The sequence below is a fragment of the Rosa rugosa genome, chromosome 3 (genome assembly GCF_958449725.1).
Source record: "Rosa rugosa chromosome 3, drRosRugo1.1, whole genome shotgun sequence".
Classification (NCBI taxonomy): Eukaryota; Viridiplantae; Streptophyta; class Magnoliopsida; order Rosales; family Rosaceae; genus Rosa; species Rosa rugosa.
In genome coordinates, this window is record NC_084822.1 from 39582868 (window position 1) to 39601607 (window position 18740).

At 37.8% G+C, this 18740-nt stretch overlaps 3 protein-coding genes across 3 annotated transcripts; all 3 read right to left on the minus strand.

Annotated features, from left to right (window-relative positions):
- Positions 1-3034: 3034 nt before the first annotated feature.
- On the minus strand, positions 3035-3524 carry LOC133738602 (large ribosomal subunit protein P1-like). The gene has a single exon (XM_062166175.1). The coding sequence runs from the start codon at positions 3427-3429 to the stop codon at positions 3097-3099; it is 333 nt and encodes a 110-aa protein (XP_062022159.1). The 5' UTR covers positions 3430-3524; the 3' UTR covers positions 3035-3096.
- Positions 3525-14939: 11415 nt separating this feature from the next.
- Positions 14940-15932, minus strand: LOC133737708 (uncharacterized). Its single transcript, XM_062165213.1, has one exon. The coding sequence runs from the start codon at positions 15930-15932 to the stop codon at positions 14940-14942; it is 993 nt and encodes a 330-aa protein (XP_062021197.1).
- A 451-nt stretch (positions 15933-16383) lies between these two features.
- On the minus strand, positions 16384-18355 carry LOC133740817 (E3 ubiquitin-protein ligase PRT1-like). Its single transcript, XM_062168759.1, has 4 exons — positions 18093-18355; positions 17805-17987; positions 17360-17436; positions 16384-16691 (listed from the first exon to the last, which is right to left on the minus strand). The coding sequence occupies exons 1-4, from the start codon at positions 18235-18237 to the stop codon at positions 16500-16502; spliced, it is 597 nt and encodes a 198-aa protein (XP_062024743.1). The 5' UTR covers positions 18238-18355; the 3' UTR covers positions 16384-16499.
- Between the last annotated feature and the right edge of the window lie 385 nt (positions 18356-18740).

Genomic DNA, 18740 nt, shown 5'->3' on the forward strand with positions numbered 1-18740 from the left:
TGATTTTTTTTTTTTTTTACCGACGTTACGAGCGGATCATTATATGTAATCTGATTGAATTATCAACTGATAAAATTGGTCAATCCTTAATTGTGGTTTGAAGTTCACCTAAGAGTGAATTCGAGGAACTCACTTTCATTCCCGCTGATTCATTCACTGGACTCGTGGCTAACACGTGTCCACACCAAAGTGTCGATCCCAAATAAAACACGAGCGTTAAAAATATAAAGGGCTAAATACTAGTTAGTACCCTGTGGTTTAGGTCCAAAATCAATTCAGTCCCTGGACTTCTAATTTCATCAAAAACACCCCTGCACTTTCAATTTTGATCTAATAGGTCCAATTCGTTAATATTCTGTTATGGGTTCAAGTTATAGTTGGATTATTTGTTGAAAAACTATTTATTTTTAATAGTAGGACTCACTCCTAAATTGACTATGCAGACCACCTCGACACCACATCATAAAACATAGGCCATATATGAGCCACATTAACAAGTTAAATAACTCAATTGTCGGAAAACTAACAAATTGCACCTATTAGATCAAAATTGAAAGTGCAGGGGTGTTTTTGATGAAATTGGAAGTTCAGGGACTGAATTGATTTTGGACCTAAATCACAGGGTAGTAATTTGTATTTAGCCCAAATATAAAGGTCATATATACTTTGGTGTTGTTAACATTTGCCCTTCTTTCTCAAACTCATATGGTGTCGTTAAAGCACGGCTCCACTTTCACATATGAATTGGGCATTTCATTGAGCTTAGGTTTTTTTTTTTTTTCCTGCCTCCTTTTATGCTTCGCCTACTTGAGGATTATATGATACCTAGGTCTATTTTTTGCCGGACAATCGAGATCAATAGAGAATAAGGCTCCTATAAGATCGTTTGATGTTTATTTTCTAGGCTTTTTTTTTTCTTTGTTATTGTTGGTAATATTTCAAGAAAACTTCTTCTATTAGACCACTTATCATGGTGTTCTTCTCTAATATTATTACTTATTTATTGAAATTGCTCCTCTTGATTATAGGATAAGCATTCAGACCACAGAGCAGATTATAGGATAAGCATATTCAGACCACATAACAGATTTTAGGATAAACCATGTCTTAGAATTAACTCTTAAAAAGTGTTAAGAGGTGATTCCTTGTAGTTTTGTAGGAAAAAAATATGAGAGCTCTCCTCTCTCTCTTCTGGCGGCGACGAACCCTATCTCTAGGGTTTTGCTTGTCGAGATCTTTGGCTTCCGTGGAGGTCTCTCCGCCCCGTGAAGCCTGTCTGTCGCCCTCCTCGGGGTCGTACTTCCCTTCTATTCAACCTGTGGGTTGTGGCATCCGGCTCTTAGGGAATCTCATCGTACTCTGTCTGATGCAGAAAATAAAGTTTGGGATCATGGTTCTATTTTTTCCCCTTTTCGAGGAAGGCGGGGCTGGCGTGATGGTGAACGAGTTCGCTCACTGGTGGGAGGTTGGCTTGGTCTCCGATCTAGGAGTCTGAGGGTGGTTGGTGGTGTGTGGTGGTTGGGTTTGTTCCGGTCTATGGCGGCGGCCTTGCTTTGGGCTGTCTGGCCCCATGGTGCTCCTCGATGGGTTCCAAGATCGACTATCTTTGTGGGCTGGTGGTGGATCCGAGCTCCAGGAAGCGACAATTACCCGGTGAGGACGAAAGCCGCAGAGAGTGATGGAGATGGTGTACTCCGACGGTGGCCTGACTAAGTGTGGAGGCGTCGGGATGGTGGTCTAGGTGCCCTGAGTACTTCTTCAGGGGCCTGGGCATGGTCCGATTTTCTGGTGTCATGGGCTGCTATAGGGCCTGGTGGTTCTGAGTGGGCTGTGTTGGTTAGGCCTGTTCACTTTTGGGCCCGTATTTGGGATCCAGGTGGATTGGGGCCTAAGTGTATATTGGAGAATGCTTTTGACTGTGTTCGGGGCATTCTCTAGTAGCGTCAGGTTACTGGTCACTGGTTACTTAGAGCTTCACTCTAAGGTTAACATTATGTTAGAATCTCTAGGGTTTTACTTTAGGGTTTCTATTCATGGCTCAACTCTGTCGTAGCCGGGAGATCCCGATGAGTCATTTTGTAATGTTACCTACATTTAAATTTTGTAATTTTGTAAGTTATTCAAAGTTTTGGCACGCTTAGTAGTCTTCACGTCAAAGTTGAGCTAAATTGGACAGACTCATTCAAAGTCTTCAAGTCTTTTAGGTCAACTTGGACCGAAGGGAGCAAGGAAATTTTTCCTGCTGAAAATTGGATACAGTACACACTTCTGTAGCATTATCAATACCGGTGTCCCCAACTCTCTTTTGTTTTAGCATTAGAGGACAATTAAAGTGGAATGATCTTAGGCAATCAAAGTAAGAAAATTTTGCTTTGCTTTAACAACATCTCTTTATTCTTGTTACTCCGTACCCCACAAATACTCTATCGGAGCTCGTATAAATAAGCCTATTACTTAACAAAAGCACTTTATTTTTAAGGAAATTTTGTGTAGTTATTAAGCCGTTGAATGTATCACAATTGTACGAGAGTAACAAATACACTTTCGATAGTTTATAGACCTGAATAGTAGAAAATAAATTAAGCTAAAATATTCTATTTCCTTAAAGAATTGGAGTTACCAAGTTACTCCTAGTGAAGCACCGGCAAAAGGACCTGCCCTATGAACTTCTTGTTCTTGCAGCCCTTAGGTTTCTTCTTACCTTTGTCATAACCCTGGCTTTAGGCTTTGACCTAGCATGCATCTTGATTTTGCAACCTCATGGTAATGCCTACTTTTCCCTCCGCAATAGCTTGAAGAAGAGACTTTGCAAGTGAAGCTACCAAACTAACTGTTCCAGATTCCAAGTTGGTGCGAACCCACTGATAGACTATATAAGTTGCAAGACGAGTCACTTGTTACAGAATTTTTTATAATTTAATCTTGGTTCTCAAGTGCATAAAACCCTTTTTGTTAGAATTTTTTTTTTTTTTTTTTTTTTTTTTTTTTTTAAACCAAAAGGGAGAAACCCTAGTAGATTAAATAAAGTAAAATAGTCTCAAAAGTACTACAAGTTCTGAAACATAAAATCACTGCTTATAATTCTGAAAGGATCTCCTAGTCGAACAAGCTGAATCCCATATCTTCATCACTCTCTTCCTTTGGCTCCTCCTTCTTCTCTTCCACTGGAGCAGCTGCAGCAGGGGCGGCGGCGCCTGCACCTGGGGCAGCAACGGCAACAGCACCACCACCGCCTCCGGCACCAACATTCAAGATGAGGTCACCGATGTCTCTCTTCTCGGCAAGCTTGGCAAACAAACCAGGCCAGTAGGACTCGACAGAGACATTGGCAGCTTTGACCAAAGCGGCAATCTTCTCAGCAGTGATGGGGATGCCATCGTCGTGGAGGATCAAAGCGGCGTAGGTGCAAGCAATCTCTGAAATCGACATGGTTCTGAGGAAGATGAGATCTGAGAGTGATTGTGCTTAAGAGTGCTCTGCGGCTGCTGCAACACCACAATGGCTCTGCTTTCCTTTTTGTTAGAATAAATTCATCTAAAGTGTTATGCAATCTTTATTTTAGGTTCATTTAATAATTCTTTTATATATTGGTTAGTAAAAAAGAAATAGTTCAAACTTTAGCCCCCTGAATTATTAAATGTACGGAAAGGTCTTTAGTGGTATGTATTTAATCTCATTGAGCCTTAAGTCCCAGATTCTCACGACTACTCTTACCTAAAACATTTACTTGGCCACTTCATATTTAGATAAATAACAAGATATTGAAAACTTCACATCGTCTCGATACTAAATAGTATTATGAATGACCAATGGTAATGGTTAGCGGGGACTAGCTGATATTGGCAGTGGTGGAAGCAATTAAGTAGTGTCGCAAGATAATATAGTTTGTAACAACAAATTTTGGTTTACTTATTTAGAAATGCGAGTTTACTTTGAAGTTAAGGAACAAACCACGAAACACCGCAACCAATTCAACACCACCATATCAGTTTTCGAACTCCTCTCTCTTGTAAAAAAGCCAAAGGCCTTAACCAGTAACCACAAAGCTAAAAGGAAAGCCAGTAAATGCGAGTTTACAAATGAATAATATATTTATTTTTATAATTCAGCAACATTACATATAATATTTTTGAATTTAAAAAAAAAAAATATATATATATATATATATATATATATATATATATATATCTATTATATTAAGCAAATTCTTACTTCCCATGGTTAAATTTTTGAAAATCCCATTATGCCCTTTGTTAATTGAATTGTTTAGTAAATAAAAATTATATTATGAGGCTAAAATAGTAAATAAATCTAATCAGTTATTTTCCCAAGAAATAATAGCCAAAAAATAAGGAAAAAATGCCACGTTTTGAACCGTTATGTTGCCTTCAATTTTTTTTTCTCTTTTTTATTTTCTTAAAATTTCACTTTTTTTTTTTCAAAAAAAATTTCACTATTTTCCTTTTTTGTTATAAAAGCAAATTAACAAGCGCGGAGCACATGCCAAGATGCTAGTATATATAATTGCACAATTGAAGAAGGAGAAAAGATGTTGAAGGAAATCGTTAGACGTTAGGGAGCTTCACTTCGTGGTTCCTCGAAATGCTGAATCAGTGTTTAAAAATCATGTACCCGATTTGGTATCGGAATAATAATCCCAACTTTTCCCCTGAATTTATGGCTTTTTAGGGATTAAGTGCACACATCAATGCATAACATACATAATTCCCTAAACCAGTACGGTCATCGCAAATGGAATCTTTTTTTCCCGCAACAAATTTCCCGCCAAAACGCAGCCATCCCATTGGTGCAGTCACCAATAGATGATGTGCAGAAAAATAGATGATTGAACAAGGCGGACCCCGCGGAGGACCCACAACACTTGTATAAAAACATAGATGATTCCTCTACGATGCCCCATTATGAAATGAAGAAACTCTTTTTTATTTTATTTTTTATAATAAAATGAATAATGAAGAAACTTTTTTTTATAGTTTTGAATTAGCTCAAGTGGTGAGAGGGATTAAATTAGGTTAGGAGATCGTTTCTCTGTTCCAATGTAATCAAAAATGAAAAATGAAAAATGAAAAATGAAAAATGAAGGAACTTGCTTTGTTTTTTGAAATTCCAACACTTGTTTTCTTTCTTGGTTAATGTGTATACATTAGAATATTTTGCAATCCGCCAATTCTGTGAATTTGGGTGAAAATTCATTTGCTCATCCTAACAAACTTAATATATGTAGTTTTGGAAATCCAATAATTCTACCATTTATTTCTTTGTGTTACTATTTTTATTTCAATCTGGTTCTTCTCATTCACCACCATCATCAGGGTTTCCATGATCAAGTCATTGGCCACTTACCATTCGTTGCATCGTGGTTGGCCATGGCTCCCGTCTCAGCCCACCACCTATCACGTTTTAACTTTTTTAAAATTCAACTCATAAACCAAGGTTATTTCAAAGCCTTAAATCAAGTTGAGAAACAAAGTTTTGGGAATTAGCAGTGAGGTCATACAAGTTCTGTCTTTTTGCCTCCCACATTTTGTTGATAACCATATCATAGTAGGGTCGATCGTGAGGATTGGAAATGAGCGACCGCCTAGACCTTTGAATTTCAAGGGTCTTTTAAGCTAAATCCTTACTATAGTTTTGTTCTTCCCACTTTTTTTTTTTTGCAATAAATCTAATGGACATCCAACCTATTGAAAAACTTTTTACTTGGGTCTAGATTTTTTATAGTTTCTTTTACTACATTGATGAGAATTCTAATTTTCATTTATACTCGGGTAAGCCTCAGATTGAAGTTTGGGTAGTGACTCAGCAAGCAAGATACAATGAAGGAACTAATTCCAATACAATTCAATAAATTGATACTAATACTCTCTGAATATTACTATATCTTTTGGTCAAACATCACTGCAATTTTCAATTTTCTATAGCTTGACACCACAAAATTCCATCTTCAACCTCGAGATGCTTTACCAATTCTGAGTGATTGATTGGATGAAAAAGAGAAGGAAAAAAAATAGAAAGGTAATAATAAAATTTCTATATCCTAGTTGAAATACTCTTTTAAGAAAAAAATGAAAAAAAAAAAAAAAAAAACTAAAATCAACAAGTAACGGTACCATTGAGAGTGAAATGTTTATTACTTCTCTAAACCCTCTCCTTATAGAGCCCACACTCCGAGGGGAATCTCCTATACATTCAAAAACAAGGATCCCATAGATTTTGACAGTGTGTTCCTCTAGTTTTAACTTTTACTGTCGTCGATGAGTCATGGTCTATTGGTTAGCTAGCCTAATTAACACTGTAGAGGTCATGAGTTCAAATCTCACTGACATCAGGGGTGGGGTGGGGAGTTACACTGTTGGTTGACTGTCGTTTTCATCTCAGCTGACCACATATCACATTCTAACTTTTTAAAAATTCAATTCATAAACCAAGGTTTCAAAGTCTTAAATCAAGTTGAGAAACAAAGTTTCGTCAATTAGCAGTGAGCTGATGCAAATTTTGTCATTTTGCCTCCCACATTTTGTTGATAACCATATTATAGTAGGGTCGATTGTGAGGATTGGAAATGAAGTGACAGCCTAGGCCTATGAATTCAAGGGTCTTTTAAGCTAAATCCTTACCGTAGTTTTTTTCTTTCCACCTTTTTGCAATAACCCTAATGGACATCCAACCTATTGAAAAGCTTTTTCCGTGGGTCTAGATTTGTTGTAGTTGCATTTACTACATTGCTCAATTAAAATACAAAGGAATTATGAGATTGAAGTTCTGGTAGCGACTCAACAAGCAAGATAGAATGAAGAAACTAATTCCAATACAATTCAATAAATTAATACTAAAATATTTGACTAATACTCTTTGAATATTGCAATATATTTAGATCAAATATCACTGCGATTTTCAATTTTCTACTACAAAAATCCATCTTCAACCTCTAGATACTTTACCATTTCTGAGTGATTGATTGGATGAAAAAAGAGAAGAAAAAAATAGAAAGTTGATAGAACTTTACAGAAAACATAGTAGATATAATTTCTATATCCTTGTTGAAATACTCTTTAAAGAAAAAAGTAAAAAATAAAAATCAACAAGCAATGGTATCATTGAGAGTGTGGAAAAGCTTATTCCTTCCCTGAAACCCTCGCCTTACAGCCCAAACTCCAAGGAGAATCTCCTATAAATTCCAAAGCAAGGAGCCAACAGATTTTGACATTGTCGTCCTTTGGTTTTAATTTTTACTGCAAAAAAGTCTTTGTTATTTTTTTTCTCTTATTAGGGGGTTGAAACTGGATGCAGATTTGCTCACCATCAACAATTAAGTGGTGATACCATCTAGTTAACTACGTCTAACTTAATCAATTAAGAATGAGAAAAAAACATTTAACATTATTAAAATCTTTATATTTTATTTATTTTACTATATTCATCTCCATCTTTCATCATTCATCCTTAATTATCATCATTTTTTATGGGTTTTCTTTTGGATTTGTTCTCCCCCCCCCCCCCCACTCACTCCAAAGGCCAAAGCCATGACGTACTGTCGAAGGAGAAAGCAAAAGAAGAATCGGAAAGCTTCTCAGGCCACTGCCAGGGACGTCAGCGGCGGCGACGATGTGAAGGAGAACAACGATGAACGATCCTCCACGGGTTGTTGGCATGGGAAGTTGAATTAATCGAAGAAAGCCCGAGCTAAATGAAGACATCATGGACGAGGAGTTTAGAAAAAATTTCAAAAATTCACGTTGAAGAGTGTTGCGGGTGTTGTGGAGGATGCCACAAGGAAGAAGGTTGATTCAACGGATTGCAGAATTGAAACAGATCTGTGCAAGGCCTGCTGTTGCATGTTGAGGTGTGGGAATGAGGGATGCAACTGCTGATCCTAAATATCTTTTCTTTCTGAAATCGTATATTTTCTGGGTGTTGTGGTGTTGGAGAGATTAAGGTTTGGCAATTGAGATGGTTAAAGAGAGTCTACAGATGAGACTGAGAGATCGATACCCAAACGAGAAAGAAATAAGATGGATTAGTATTAATTGTAAAACAGATTTTTATTATTACATTTATTGTGTGAGTTTGGCAAAAAAATTAACTATAGTTATCTTATTTTACACATGTCAGTATTTGAGAGGGTGGTGACACCACCACCAACTGTTGGTGGTGAGCAAATTTGATTCCAAAATTCTCATTATCTTTCCTGTTAATTATAGTTAACCATGGTTATGGATCATTACACGTGGCAGCATAGTATTGAGTGGTGGGATTACCACATAAAATCTTGTGGTGAGCAAATTCAATTGCTATTTTCAATACTTTTTTCAAGTCCTCCTGCCCTTTTTTTTTACCTCTCTCCAGGTAAATTCATTTTCTTTAATTCAATCAAGGACAAACGGGTGACGTCATGCTTACGTGGTGCGTTTTATGAGGCACTGGTTTCGGTACCCAAACTCGGCCAATCAGGGAGCGCGTGGTCTTTTCTCCTCACGGGTTGGTGTCTCATGAGTTAGTTACACGTGTAGCTGCTGATCCCCAGAGACTAACATGTAGTATTATGAGGAATTCTCTGCAGACTAGCGGCTCCTAAGATGATATCATGAGATATTCCATCCATTTTCTCATTTATTAGTTTGTACACTACCAATATCTTCTGAATTTATATATCCTAGATCAACGAAACTTCTAAAGCTGTACAATCTAGTAGTCTTCCATAGAAACCTTTGCCATGATATAATCCTGGGAAAAGACATTATTTACAGCATAAGGCAGAGTCTGGAAGCCAAACAAAACACAAGCCTCAAATGCCACCGCGCTGAAAACTTGGTTCAGAGCCATCTTGATCATCCTCATCATTTTCACTATTGGTGGAGGTAGCATGGGGAAGCTCTCTATTTCCGGCATCTTCCTCTGGAATCCCTGACATGTGAGCCAGTAAAACAGCAAAAGAACCATCCCCTAACCGCTCACTCATTATCCTTAAACTGATCACGAATAATGTTGCCGCGTATAAGCTCAAACTGGTGTTCTGCTGTATGTTGCTGATTAAATCGACATGGAAGCTTGGAACTAGTATTATAACAATCATTGCAAAGGTCAGATCCAATTTTCTCCACACAATCTTTGCACCGGTATCTATCCCCAATTATCTGATACATCTGTTGAAAAGAAACTAAGATGTTATTATCTTGTGCAATTGTGATATCAGTAATGGGAGAGGGGGAGAGATTTTTAATTACAACTCAGGCTCAAACAGGGAAAAAAAGATTATCTAATAATTAGAGTGATCAGACTCCGATTTTATGCAAGCATAAAGGTTCTGGGATAAAGACTGTTTCATACAACATCATAGATTACTTTAACCCTGACTCCAAGCCCTCTTCATACCAAATGTACAGCAAAGCTAGATGAAAATGCACAAGTAACTGAAACAGAACTGAAATTTCACAAGCACAGAGGTTAATAGTAGTACGGAAACTTGGACAGGCAATAAAGTAGTATCATCAGCTACACAGTGTGACCAGGCAATATAGCAACTATTTAAGCCATCATAAATCAAACAATCATGCATCATTTGCAGATACTTCAATAAGAAAACGTGTCTATCTTCTAGGGCTATCAAAAATGAAGTAGCGTGCACTGTTTCTGGTTATTATTACATCCAACCTTTTCATGTTCCTGATCATTTGACCTACACAAACCTATCTGGTTAATACTTTAGTATCTACTTGCACTGCCATAAACCTATCCAAGATGGAGAAGGCAAAAAAGATTTTCTCAAAGCATCAATGTGCAGAGAAAGAAGTAAAGAAGTATACCCCACAATAATCACAGCCAAATCCTATGTGGTATGAACCCAATGATGACTTCTCTGCTTCTTTACTGCTTTTGCTTTCACCTATAAGTAAATGGCAACACCATTAAAATAATACCAAAATCTAAGACAGACAAAAATCATAAATCAATAAATAATTGACAAAGTGAAATATTTAGTAGGTAAAAGTGAAAGACCAGCTCAATAGGCGAACACATTTCATAAATCATATTTAGTAGCTTGTCATTTGGCTTTCTAAGTGAAATAATGCATACTGAGTGATACTCAGAGAAAAAAAAAAAGAGATTAGTAGAGCCTGCTCCAACAACTATATCTTTTAAGGGCACGTTTACTTACTTGGAATGAGAGAGAATGATTACGGGGTAAAAATATTCTTGCGTTTACTAACACATAAAGGAATCAGAATGATTCCGGGTAAAAGAATTCTTGCGTTTACTAACACATCAAGGAATCGGAATGGATGTACGTCCCATCTCCTTATCAGGAATCGATTCCTGAATACTCAGGAATTTGATTACGAAGGGGGGAGATGGGTTTAGGAATCAATCTTCCGGAATCAATACCGATTCATTTCTTCTCCCATTCCACTTGTCTCCGATTCATGATTATTTTCCATTCCAATTAAGTAAACGTGCCATAAGTATTAACAACTACCAGTCTAGGAAACCACTACATGTGGTTGAGTTGGTAAGAGCCTCAAGGTGTAGAACCCCCACATTTGGGTTCGAATCCCACCGACGCTGATTGGAGTTAAATCTCAATCTATTCTTGGTGGCCGAGGAGGAGGAGGTGTTCTGATATGATGAATGATTAGTTTCTGGACCTAGGAAGCATTTGAGGAACCGTGTGATCTCGATAAATAAAATAAAATTAAGAAAAATACCAGTCTAAGATGCATACTTGCCTAGGAACATTAAGTGCCTTCTTTCTCTATTTTCCTATGCTATATAAATCAAGTAAAAATAGGTAGCACAACATACCATTTTTAAATGATGAATGATTTAGTATATATGATACTGCATCGAAATAGAATGGAATTGAGCATTCAGTTGACATACATGCAGTTGGATTAACGTGCTTAAGTTGTACACCATCTCTTCTATGTGCAATTAGGAAACTGTTCGATCAAAAAGTTTTGCAGATCCAAACAAACTTTTGGATATCCGGTTGGATGGAAACTTTGACAAACTTGACATCTAAGCTTCTGTTCATCTTGTTTGACGATACAACTTTCACAATATACTGTGCAATCAAAATAAGGAATATTAGAATAATTGTATACTCTTAGAACAAAGGACGGACAGCTGATTGAAACTTTAAAATCTAAATCACAAGTTACCATGGCCACAGTTGGTTCTTTTGGGATTTTGAAACCAACAGTCATTTAATTTGGACCGTTGGTTTCAATTAAGCAAGAGATTTGACGGCAGCCAATTAACCTCTATTTTTCTTCCTCCTCCTATAGCTTTCATCTTCCTAATTTTTTTATTTTTTTTTTATTTTATTCCAATGTGGCCGCACAAGGCGAAGGCAACATAGATTGAATGGTATGCAAATAATCTGATTCGTTTAAAGTTGTTGGTGGTAATCTTTTCAAAAAAATTGTCAGTGGTTGTTTCACTCATTTCAATAAAAAGTCAGAAAAATAGTAAATTGCAGTTTTGTTCGCTCAAAAATCATCTCGGTCGAGGTCTTCTTGGCTTACACGTGTCATTCTGGCTTGGTGACGTGTGCGTAGGCGTGCCAACTCGTGGCCGAGAGGCCAAGCGAGGTTTTGATCTAAGTTACTGAGTTTGCGCTGATCTGACTTTTAATCAGTTGATTGTGGGCCGAGGAAGGATCAATCTTGGCTGCGGGGTTCTCTCTGCCTTGGATGCAAGGACTTTACACGAGTCGGTTTGGCTAACCAGAGTGTTCATGCTGTGCAACTCAGTGAGTGAATGTGAAAGTGCGAGTGACAATTGATAAATCTATAGGATGCAGATACTCACAAGTCACAGTAAAAACAAAATCAAAATATAAGGTGTTACCCTGATGCCTTGATTCAATACGAGTACGGACGAAGAAATGCATGAACCCTAAAAACTTGTTTATATGGTTTTCTTAATATGGTTAAAAAGTAAAAGTAGGAAAGTAGATGCAAAGAAATTAAGTGCAGGCAAAATAATGAGCAAGAGATGTAAAGAACTACAAAATAAATCTGCAAGAATGTAAAGTGCATGAAAAACAAGAACAATACCAGTAAGTAAAATGATTCACAAGAGATACTGTAGAGTGATAGAGTGTAGAGATGTGATAGAGAATTTGAGAATATTGAATTTGTATTGAGTTGTTGTGTTTTTGGTCGTGGACCTCTAACAAAGATGTCTACGACCCTTTTTATAGTACATAATAAAGATAATAAAACAAATACAATCTCAGCTTTAATTATTGAGACTGGATTGATTACAAATTGAATTCTAAGAATATTTTTTTTTTGATGTGCATGTGTAACTGGCGATCAACCATCATGACTCTTCAATACTTATTTTTGTAACGGTTACACTTAGTGCTGTAATGTCTCTGAATGTAGAATTTGACATTTAGTAGCTTTTATCAACTCATAATGTCTTGCCAAACTCGCCATCAGCGTCCCTGACTAATTGAAACGGGCATTGGCTAGGACTATCTCAACCACAAGTAAACCAAACCTCGACTCAAGTGAGGTGAAGTGAACTAGGCCTCGACTGAGGTGAAGTGAGCCGGACCTCGGCTGAAGTGAAGTGAGCCGGGCCTTGGCTAAATATTTATTATATCACGGCACAACATGACCCAAGCCTGCTTCATGTGGGACCCGGCTTAACAGCACGTAGGCCTTGCCAAATTTAGGTTCAAACAAGTTTTGAGGCCCAAAACAATCTCGAAAGTCCGAAAAAGCCTACATGTCGTGGCAAAGCAACGAGTTTTGTTCCTAGTGTCGTTCCATTTTCGAAAAGGTATAGCAATCACAATTCTGACTCATAATGCCAGATTTGCAGCAAATCAGGTTTTCCATTTTCACGATCAAGCTGCTCTTCGATCCTTGTTGCCAAATAGTTCTACATAAGTTATCCATAAATGTCCATTATTACCATCTATTAACATCAAATTAGGGGTCATCATTTGGCCCGCGGGCCTAAAAGCCCATGGGCACCCGCCCGGCCCAGTGGGCAAAAGCCCGGCCCGGCCCGCAGCAAAGCCCATCTCGGCCCTGCCCATTGGGCACGAGGCAGGGCTAGGGCGGAGGGTTCAAAGCCCAGGCCCGGCCCGTGGCCCGGCCCGTTATATGCCCATTAAAGCCCGCCCGGCCCGGCCTTATAAGCCCACCCGAAAGCCCATTCAATTCTTGTATTAATATCTTTTTATGTAGTTATATTGAACTAATTATTGCATTAGGTCATATGTTTTTTTAATTTTGTATTTTATTTTGATCAATCATTAACATATCATAATTTTTTCATAGCTTTTTGTATTTTTTTTAACAAAATATTATGACATATAAATATAATGGGCTCGGCCCTGCCCACCCAAAAAAGCCCGGCCCGGCCCGGCCCTAAAAAGCCCGTAAGGCCCTGGGCCCATGGGCGGCCCTGGGCCTTGATTTTTAAGAGAAGCCCGGCCCTGCCCGGCCCGAAAAATAAAAAAAATATGTTTTGGCCCTGCCCGGCCCGGCCCGAGCCCATTAATTTTGGGCAGGGCCGGCCCTGCCCTGCCCATTGACGACCCCTACATCAAATATATTTCAATTTTACAATAAATAAATTAATAAAAAATTCAATGAACAGTAACTGACCGGTCAAAAAATAGAACGGGTGGAAACAGAAGTGCAGTGGCAGTGAACAGTAACTGACCCAGTAACACTGACCTATTGACCCAACCACTGAACTTGCTCTAATTAAGGCCATGTTTGGTTCATGGATTTGAGGCATCCGGAAAGGAAAGTCTTTCCTTTCCTTTGTTTGGTAACCACAAAATATGGAAGCACTTTCCTGATAGAGGGGAAAATAGGGGGGAAGGTCATTCCACTCAAGACCCATGGGATTGATTTTCCCCTCTTCTTTCCCAGCATTTATGACTGCAATTTTGGACAATAATAACCCTGCTCAAATATACAATTGCCAAATTTACCCATAAAAAATTGATTGATTATGCATAAAAAATTGGTGTGCTTTTAAATTTTTATGATGTTGTTTTTATTTCAAAATACAAGGGTATTATTGAAACTTAGACATATTTTTACTTTCCTTTCCTTTACCAACCAAACACAGGAAAGGAAATCAAATAGTCTTTCCTGAATACTTTCCATACTTTACCAAACACAGGAAAGGAAAACTGACAGGAATTTTGATTTCCCACCCCCATAGGAAAGATAAGGGAATTGATTTCCCTTCCGTGAACCAAACGAGGCCTAAGATGATATCTATTCCATCTTTGATGAACAAAAACAAAACAGATATATTCCAAACTTTTTATTGATAGGGTATATGGTTCTAGAGTTTCGATACTTCTTCGAAGTTAAAAGACAATAGTTGAAAAATATAATTGATTGATGGTTAGATTTACGTAAGAAATGAGGATATCGATACTTTAAATCATAAAGATTACTAGTATCTTTGTCTTCTGTTTGGTGAAAGATGTTTTAAATTTGGACTATTTTTTTAAAAAAGAAAAGATAAAATGAAATTCTCACATGATAAATTTTTTTTTACTGTCCTACGCTTTTGAGTGTTTTTCTTTTATCTTTCCAATTTTGACACCTAGTGACCAATTGCTCTGAGTTTATGCTCTCATATTTTTTTTATTAAATAAAAAAAAATAGTACCGAAGGGGGGGACATGAAGCCAATACCCTTTAGAAGAAATAACAAAACGGAAAGACAACCAAAACATAAGCATGATTAAGCAGAGCCGGTTGAATCAAAGATCAAGACGCACAACAGGCGTCCAATTGCGGGTAGGGTAAGGGTCTCGTGAATCTCTTTTGGACTTCAATTTTTTATTTTGAGATTTTGGGAGAGACTTAAGAAGATTCTCATCTTCCACAGTTGCTTCACCCTCATCAAACCAGGAACACAGAGGACTTAACTCAGCCTGAGCATATGTATGATTACCAAGAGGTTCTTCATTTTCCAAATCACCCCAACAGACTTAGCTTTATGAACATCAGATTCTGACTGAGCCATATCTTTAGGTAACTCCTTAGGGGAAGGAGTTTTGGAAATAGTATCCTCTTCAATGATAACATCCGCTCCACGTTGCACATCATCACTAGATTGTATCTCTGTGGTCTCTCCCTCGCTATCAGTCTCAGACTCATTTGCGAGGGCCTGAAAAGCATTAACAGTAGGTACAGCTACAATACCTGCCAAACCTCCCACAGACGGAGGTCCTAGAATTGGTGAATGCACTCTTGGAGAAGGTGCAGCCAAAGGAGAAAGTTGTGTCTCTGGAACCTGTGAAGTCTCGACCATGTCATTATGTACTATCCGTGAAATCCCAGATGATGCATTAGGATCAGTAGAGGAGGGGTCTCCAATCTGTTGAACCACCTCCACCACTTTCTTAGCAACGTAGACTTGAAAAACATTACTCTTCTTTGCACGATGTCGACGGGATCGACTTCGTTTACGCCCCCTCCTTGAATTAATGTCATTCTCCTTCACTTCCTTTGCTTGAGAAGGACGAAGCCAATTACAAGAACTAATAGCATGACCCACATTACCACAGTGAGAGCATGATAAGGGCAGATGTTCATATTCAACTTCCAAAACTAGGGTTCCACCACCCTCACGTTCTACCATAATTTCCAATGGGGGTTCTGTGGAAAGGTCAATATCCACCAGAACCCTTTCATATAGACCAAACTTTCGATCAAGTGTGTTCGCATCAATCCTGATGGGGACACCAATTCCATTGGTGATTTCAAAGAGTGTTTGGGCTTCCCAGTACTCGAGTCCAAGATCCCATAACCTCACCCAAACTTGGGCATTTGTATTGCGCTGACATGCAGGGGAAAAATTAGGAACCCAGCGCATGAATCTCAATGTTCCAGGCTTCAAAGCAATGGCACCCATCGCCCAAATTCTTGACATACAATCCTCTTAATATTATTTTGAGAGTCAATTTGGCTCTTAATATGAACAATGAGAGGAGATTTTATGAATTCGAGAAGGTAAGCTTGGATCTCGATCTCATTGATATTACACCACCGCTATGTAAAAGTGATAAGTAGGAAATTACTACCAATGAGCTCTTTTCGACTAATTTTTCTGAAGAGCTAGAGTTTTTAACAAAGTTATGCTCTTAACACATTAAAAAGCTAATGAGGAAATTGAGTGATCTCTACAACGGCTAGTGAAATGCAACTACCGCCATGTCTTATATCTAATGGAAGATTTTCAAATCTGAAGTGTCATAATCAGATTTGGACAATAGATTCTCGACACCATTATCACATTGTCATATAAATCATATAAGAGAACATTCGTTTTCTCATTTATTAATTAGTTTGTACAGCACCATCCTCATCACTTTCACCATTGGTGGAGGTAGCATGGGGGAGCCCTCTATTCCCGGCATCTTCCTCTGGAATCCCTGACATGTGAGCCAGTAAAACAGCAAAAGAACCATCCCCTAACCGCTCACTCATTATCCTTAAACTGATCACGAATAATGTTGCCGCGTATAAGCTCAAACTGGTGTTCTGCTGTATGTTGCTGATTAAATCGACATGGAAGCTTGGAACTAGTATTATAACAATCATTGCAAAGGTCAAATCCAATTTTCTCCACACAATCTTTGCACCGGTATCTATCCCCAATTATCTGATACATCTGTTGAAAAGAAACTAAGATGTTATTATCTCGTGCAATTGTGATATCAGTAATGGGAGAGGGGGAGAGATTTTTAATTACAACTGAGGCTCAAACAGGGAAAAAAAGATTATCTAATAATTAGAGTGATCAGACTCCGATTTTATGCAAGCATAAAGGTTCTGGGATAAAGACTGTTTCATACAAACATTATAGATTACTTTAACCCTGACTCCAAGCCCTCTTCATACCAAATGTACAGCAAAACTAGATGAAAATGCACAAGTAACTGAAACAGAACTGAAATTTCACCAGCAGAGGTTAATAGTAGTACGGAAACTTGACAGGCAATAAAGTAGTATCATCAGCTACAGAGTGTGACCAGGCAATATTATAGCAACTATTTAAGCCATCATAAATCAAACAATCATGTATAATTTGCAGATACTTCAATAAGAAAACGTGTCTATCTTCTAGGAATCTAGGGCTATCAAAAATAAGTAGCGTGCACTGTTTCTGGTTATTATTTCATCCTAACTTTTCATGGTCCTGATCATTTGAGTTATAAACCTGTCTGGTTAATACTTTAGTATCCACACTTGCACTGCCATAAACCTATCCAAGATGGAGAAGGCAAATTTTTTTTTCTCAAAGCATCAATGTGCAGAGAAAGAAGTAAAGAAGTATACCCCACAATAATCACAGCCAACTCCTATGTGATATGAACCCGATGACTTCTCTGCTTCTTTACTGCTTTTGCTTTCACCTATAGGTAAATGGCAACACTATTAATACCAAAATCTAAGACAGACAAAAATCATAAATCAATAAATAATTGACGAGTGAAATATTTAGTAGGTAAAAGTGAAAGAGCAGCTCAATAGGCAAACACATTTCATAAATCATATTTAGTAGCTTGTCATTTGGCTTTCTTAGTGAAATAATGCATGCTGACGTGATACAACTACCAGTCTAGGATGCATAGCCTAGGAACATTATCCGTCTCTATTTTCCTATGCTATATAAATCAAGTAAAAATAGGTAGCACAACATCCCATGTTTCTATGATGAATGACTTAGTACCATATTATACTGCATCAAAATAGAATGGAATTGAGCATTCAGTTGACATACATGCAGTTGGATTAACATGCTTTAGCTGTACACCATCTCTTCTATGTGCAAGTTCTTTAGGAAACTGTTCGACCAAAAAGTTTTGCAGATCCTCATCCAAAAGTCCGGTTGGATGGAAACTTTGACAAACTTGACGTCTAATCTTCTCTTCATCTTGTTTGACGATACAACTTTCACAATATACTGTGCAATCAAAATAAGGAATATTAGAATAATTGGACTTCTAGAACAGAGGACTAGCAGCTAATAGAATTAATAGAAACTTTAAAATATAAATGCAGAAGTTACCATGGCCACAGTTAAGAACCACAGGACGAAACAGCAGTTCTTTGCATGCAGCACATAGCACATCTGCAACTGAAATCTGCTTGGGGCTTCCACTCCGCTGCTGACATAACATGAGATTCTTTACTTGATCAGTAACATTCTCCATTCCCTCATAGTCTCCACCATCAGTAGGCCTAGAAACGGCTATGCCATTGTTTAGATTATATGAATCGAAAACTGTTTTCTCCACATTTGCACTCAAATCTTAGCTTACCGAATCACCCAGAATATTCGTGTCTTGATTAGCTTGTGAGCTCCAAGCCTGAACATCAAACTGTGGTGAGAAGTAGCCAGTTTTCTCCTCTTCTTCTGCAACATGTGAAGGTAACAATTAACACAATTAGCGATTTGTGTGAACTCTAACATGATAACTTTCAAACGCGAAAAACATAACACATGTGACTGCTAACTAACATGGAGGAACAAGTTTAAACAATCTTTTCCGGATACACAATCATTAATAAGTTAATCCAACCCCAATTTAACCTGGATCGCATCTTTCCATTTAGGCCAAATTTCTCTACGTTGGCATTCATCATTCATCAACAGAGCGTGGTTCGATATCATCGGACTCAAAGAACTCATGCGCAATGAAATGCGCGAATACAT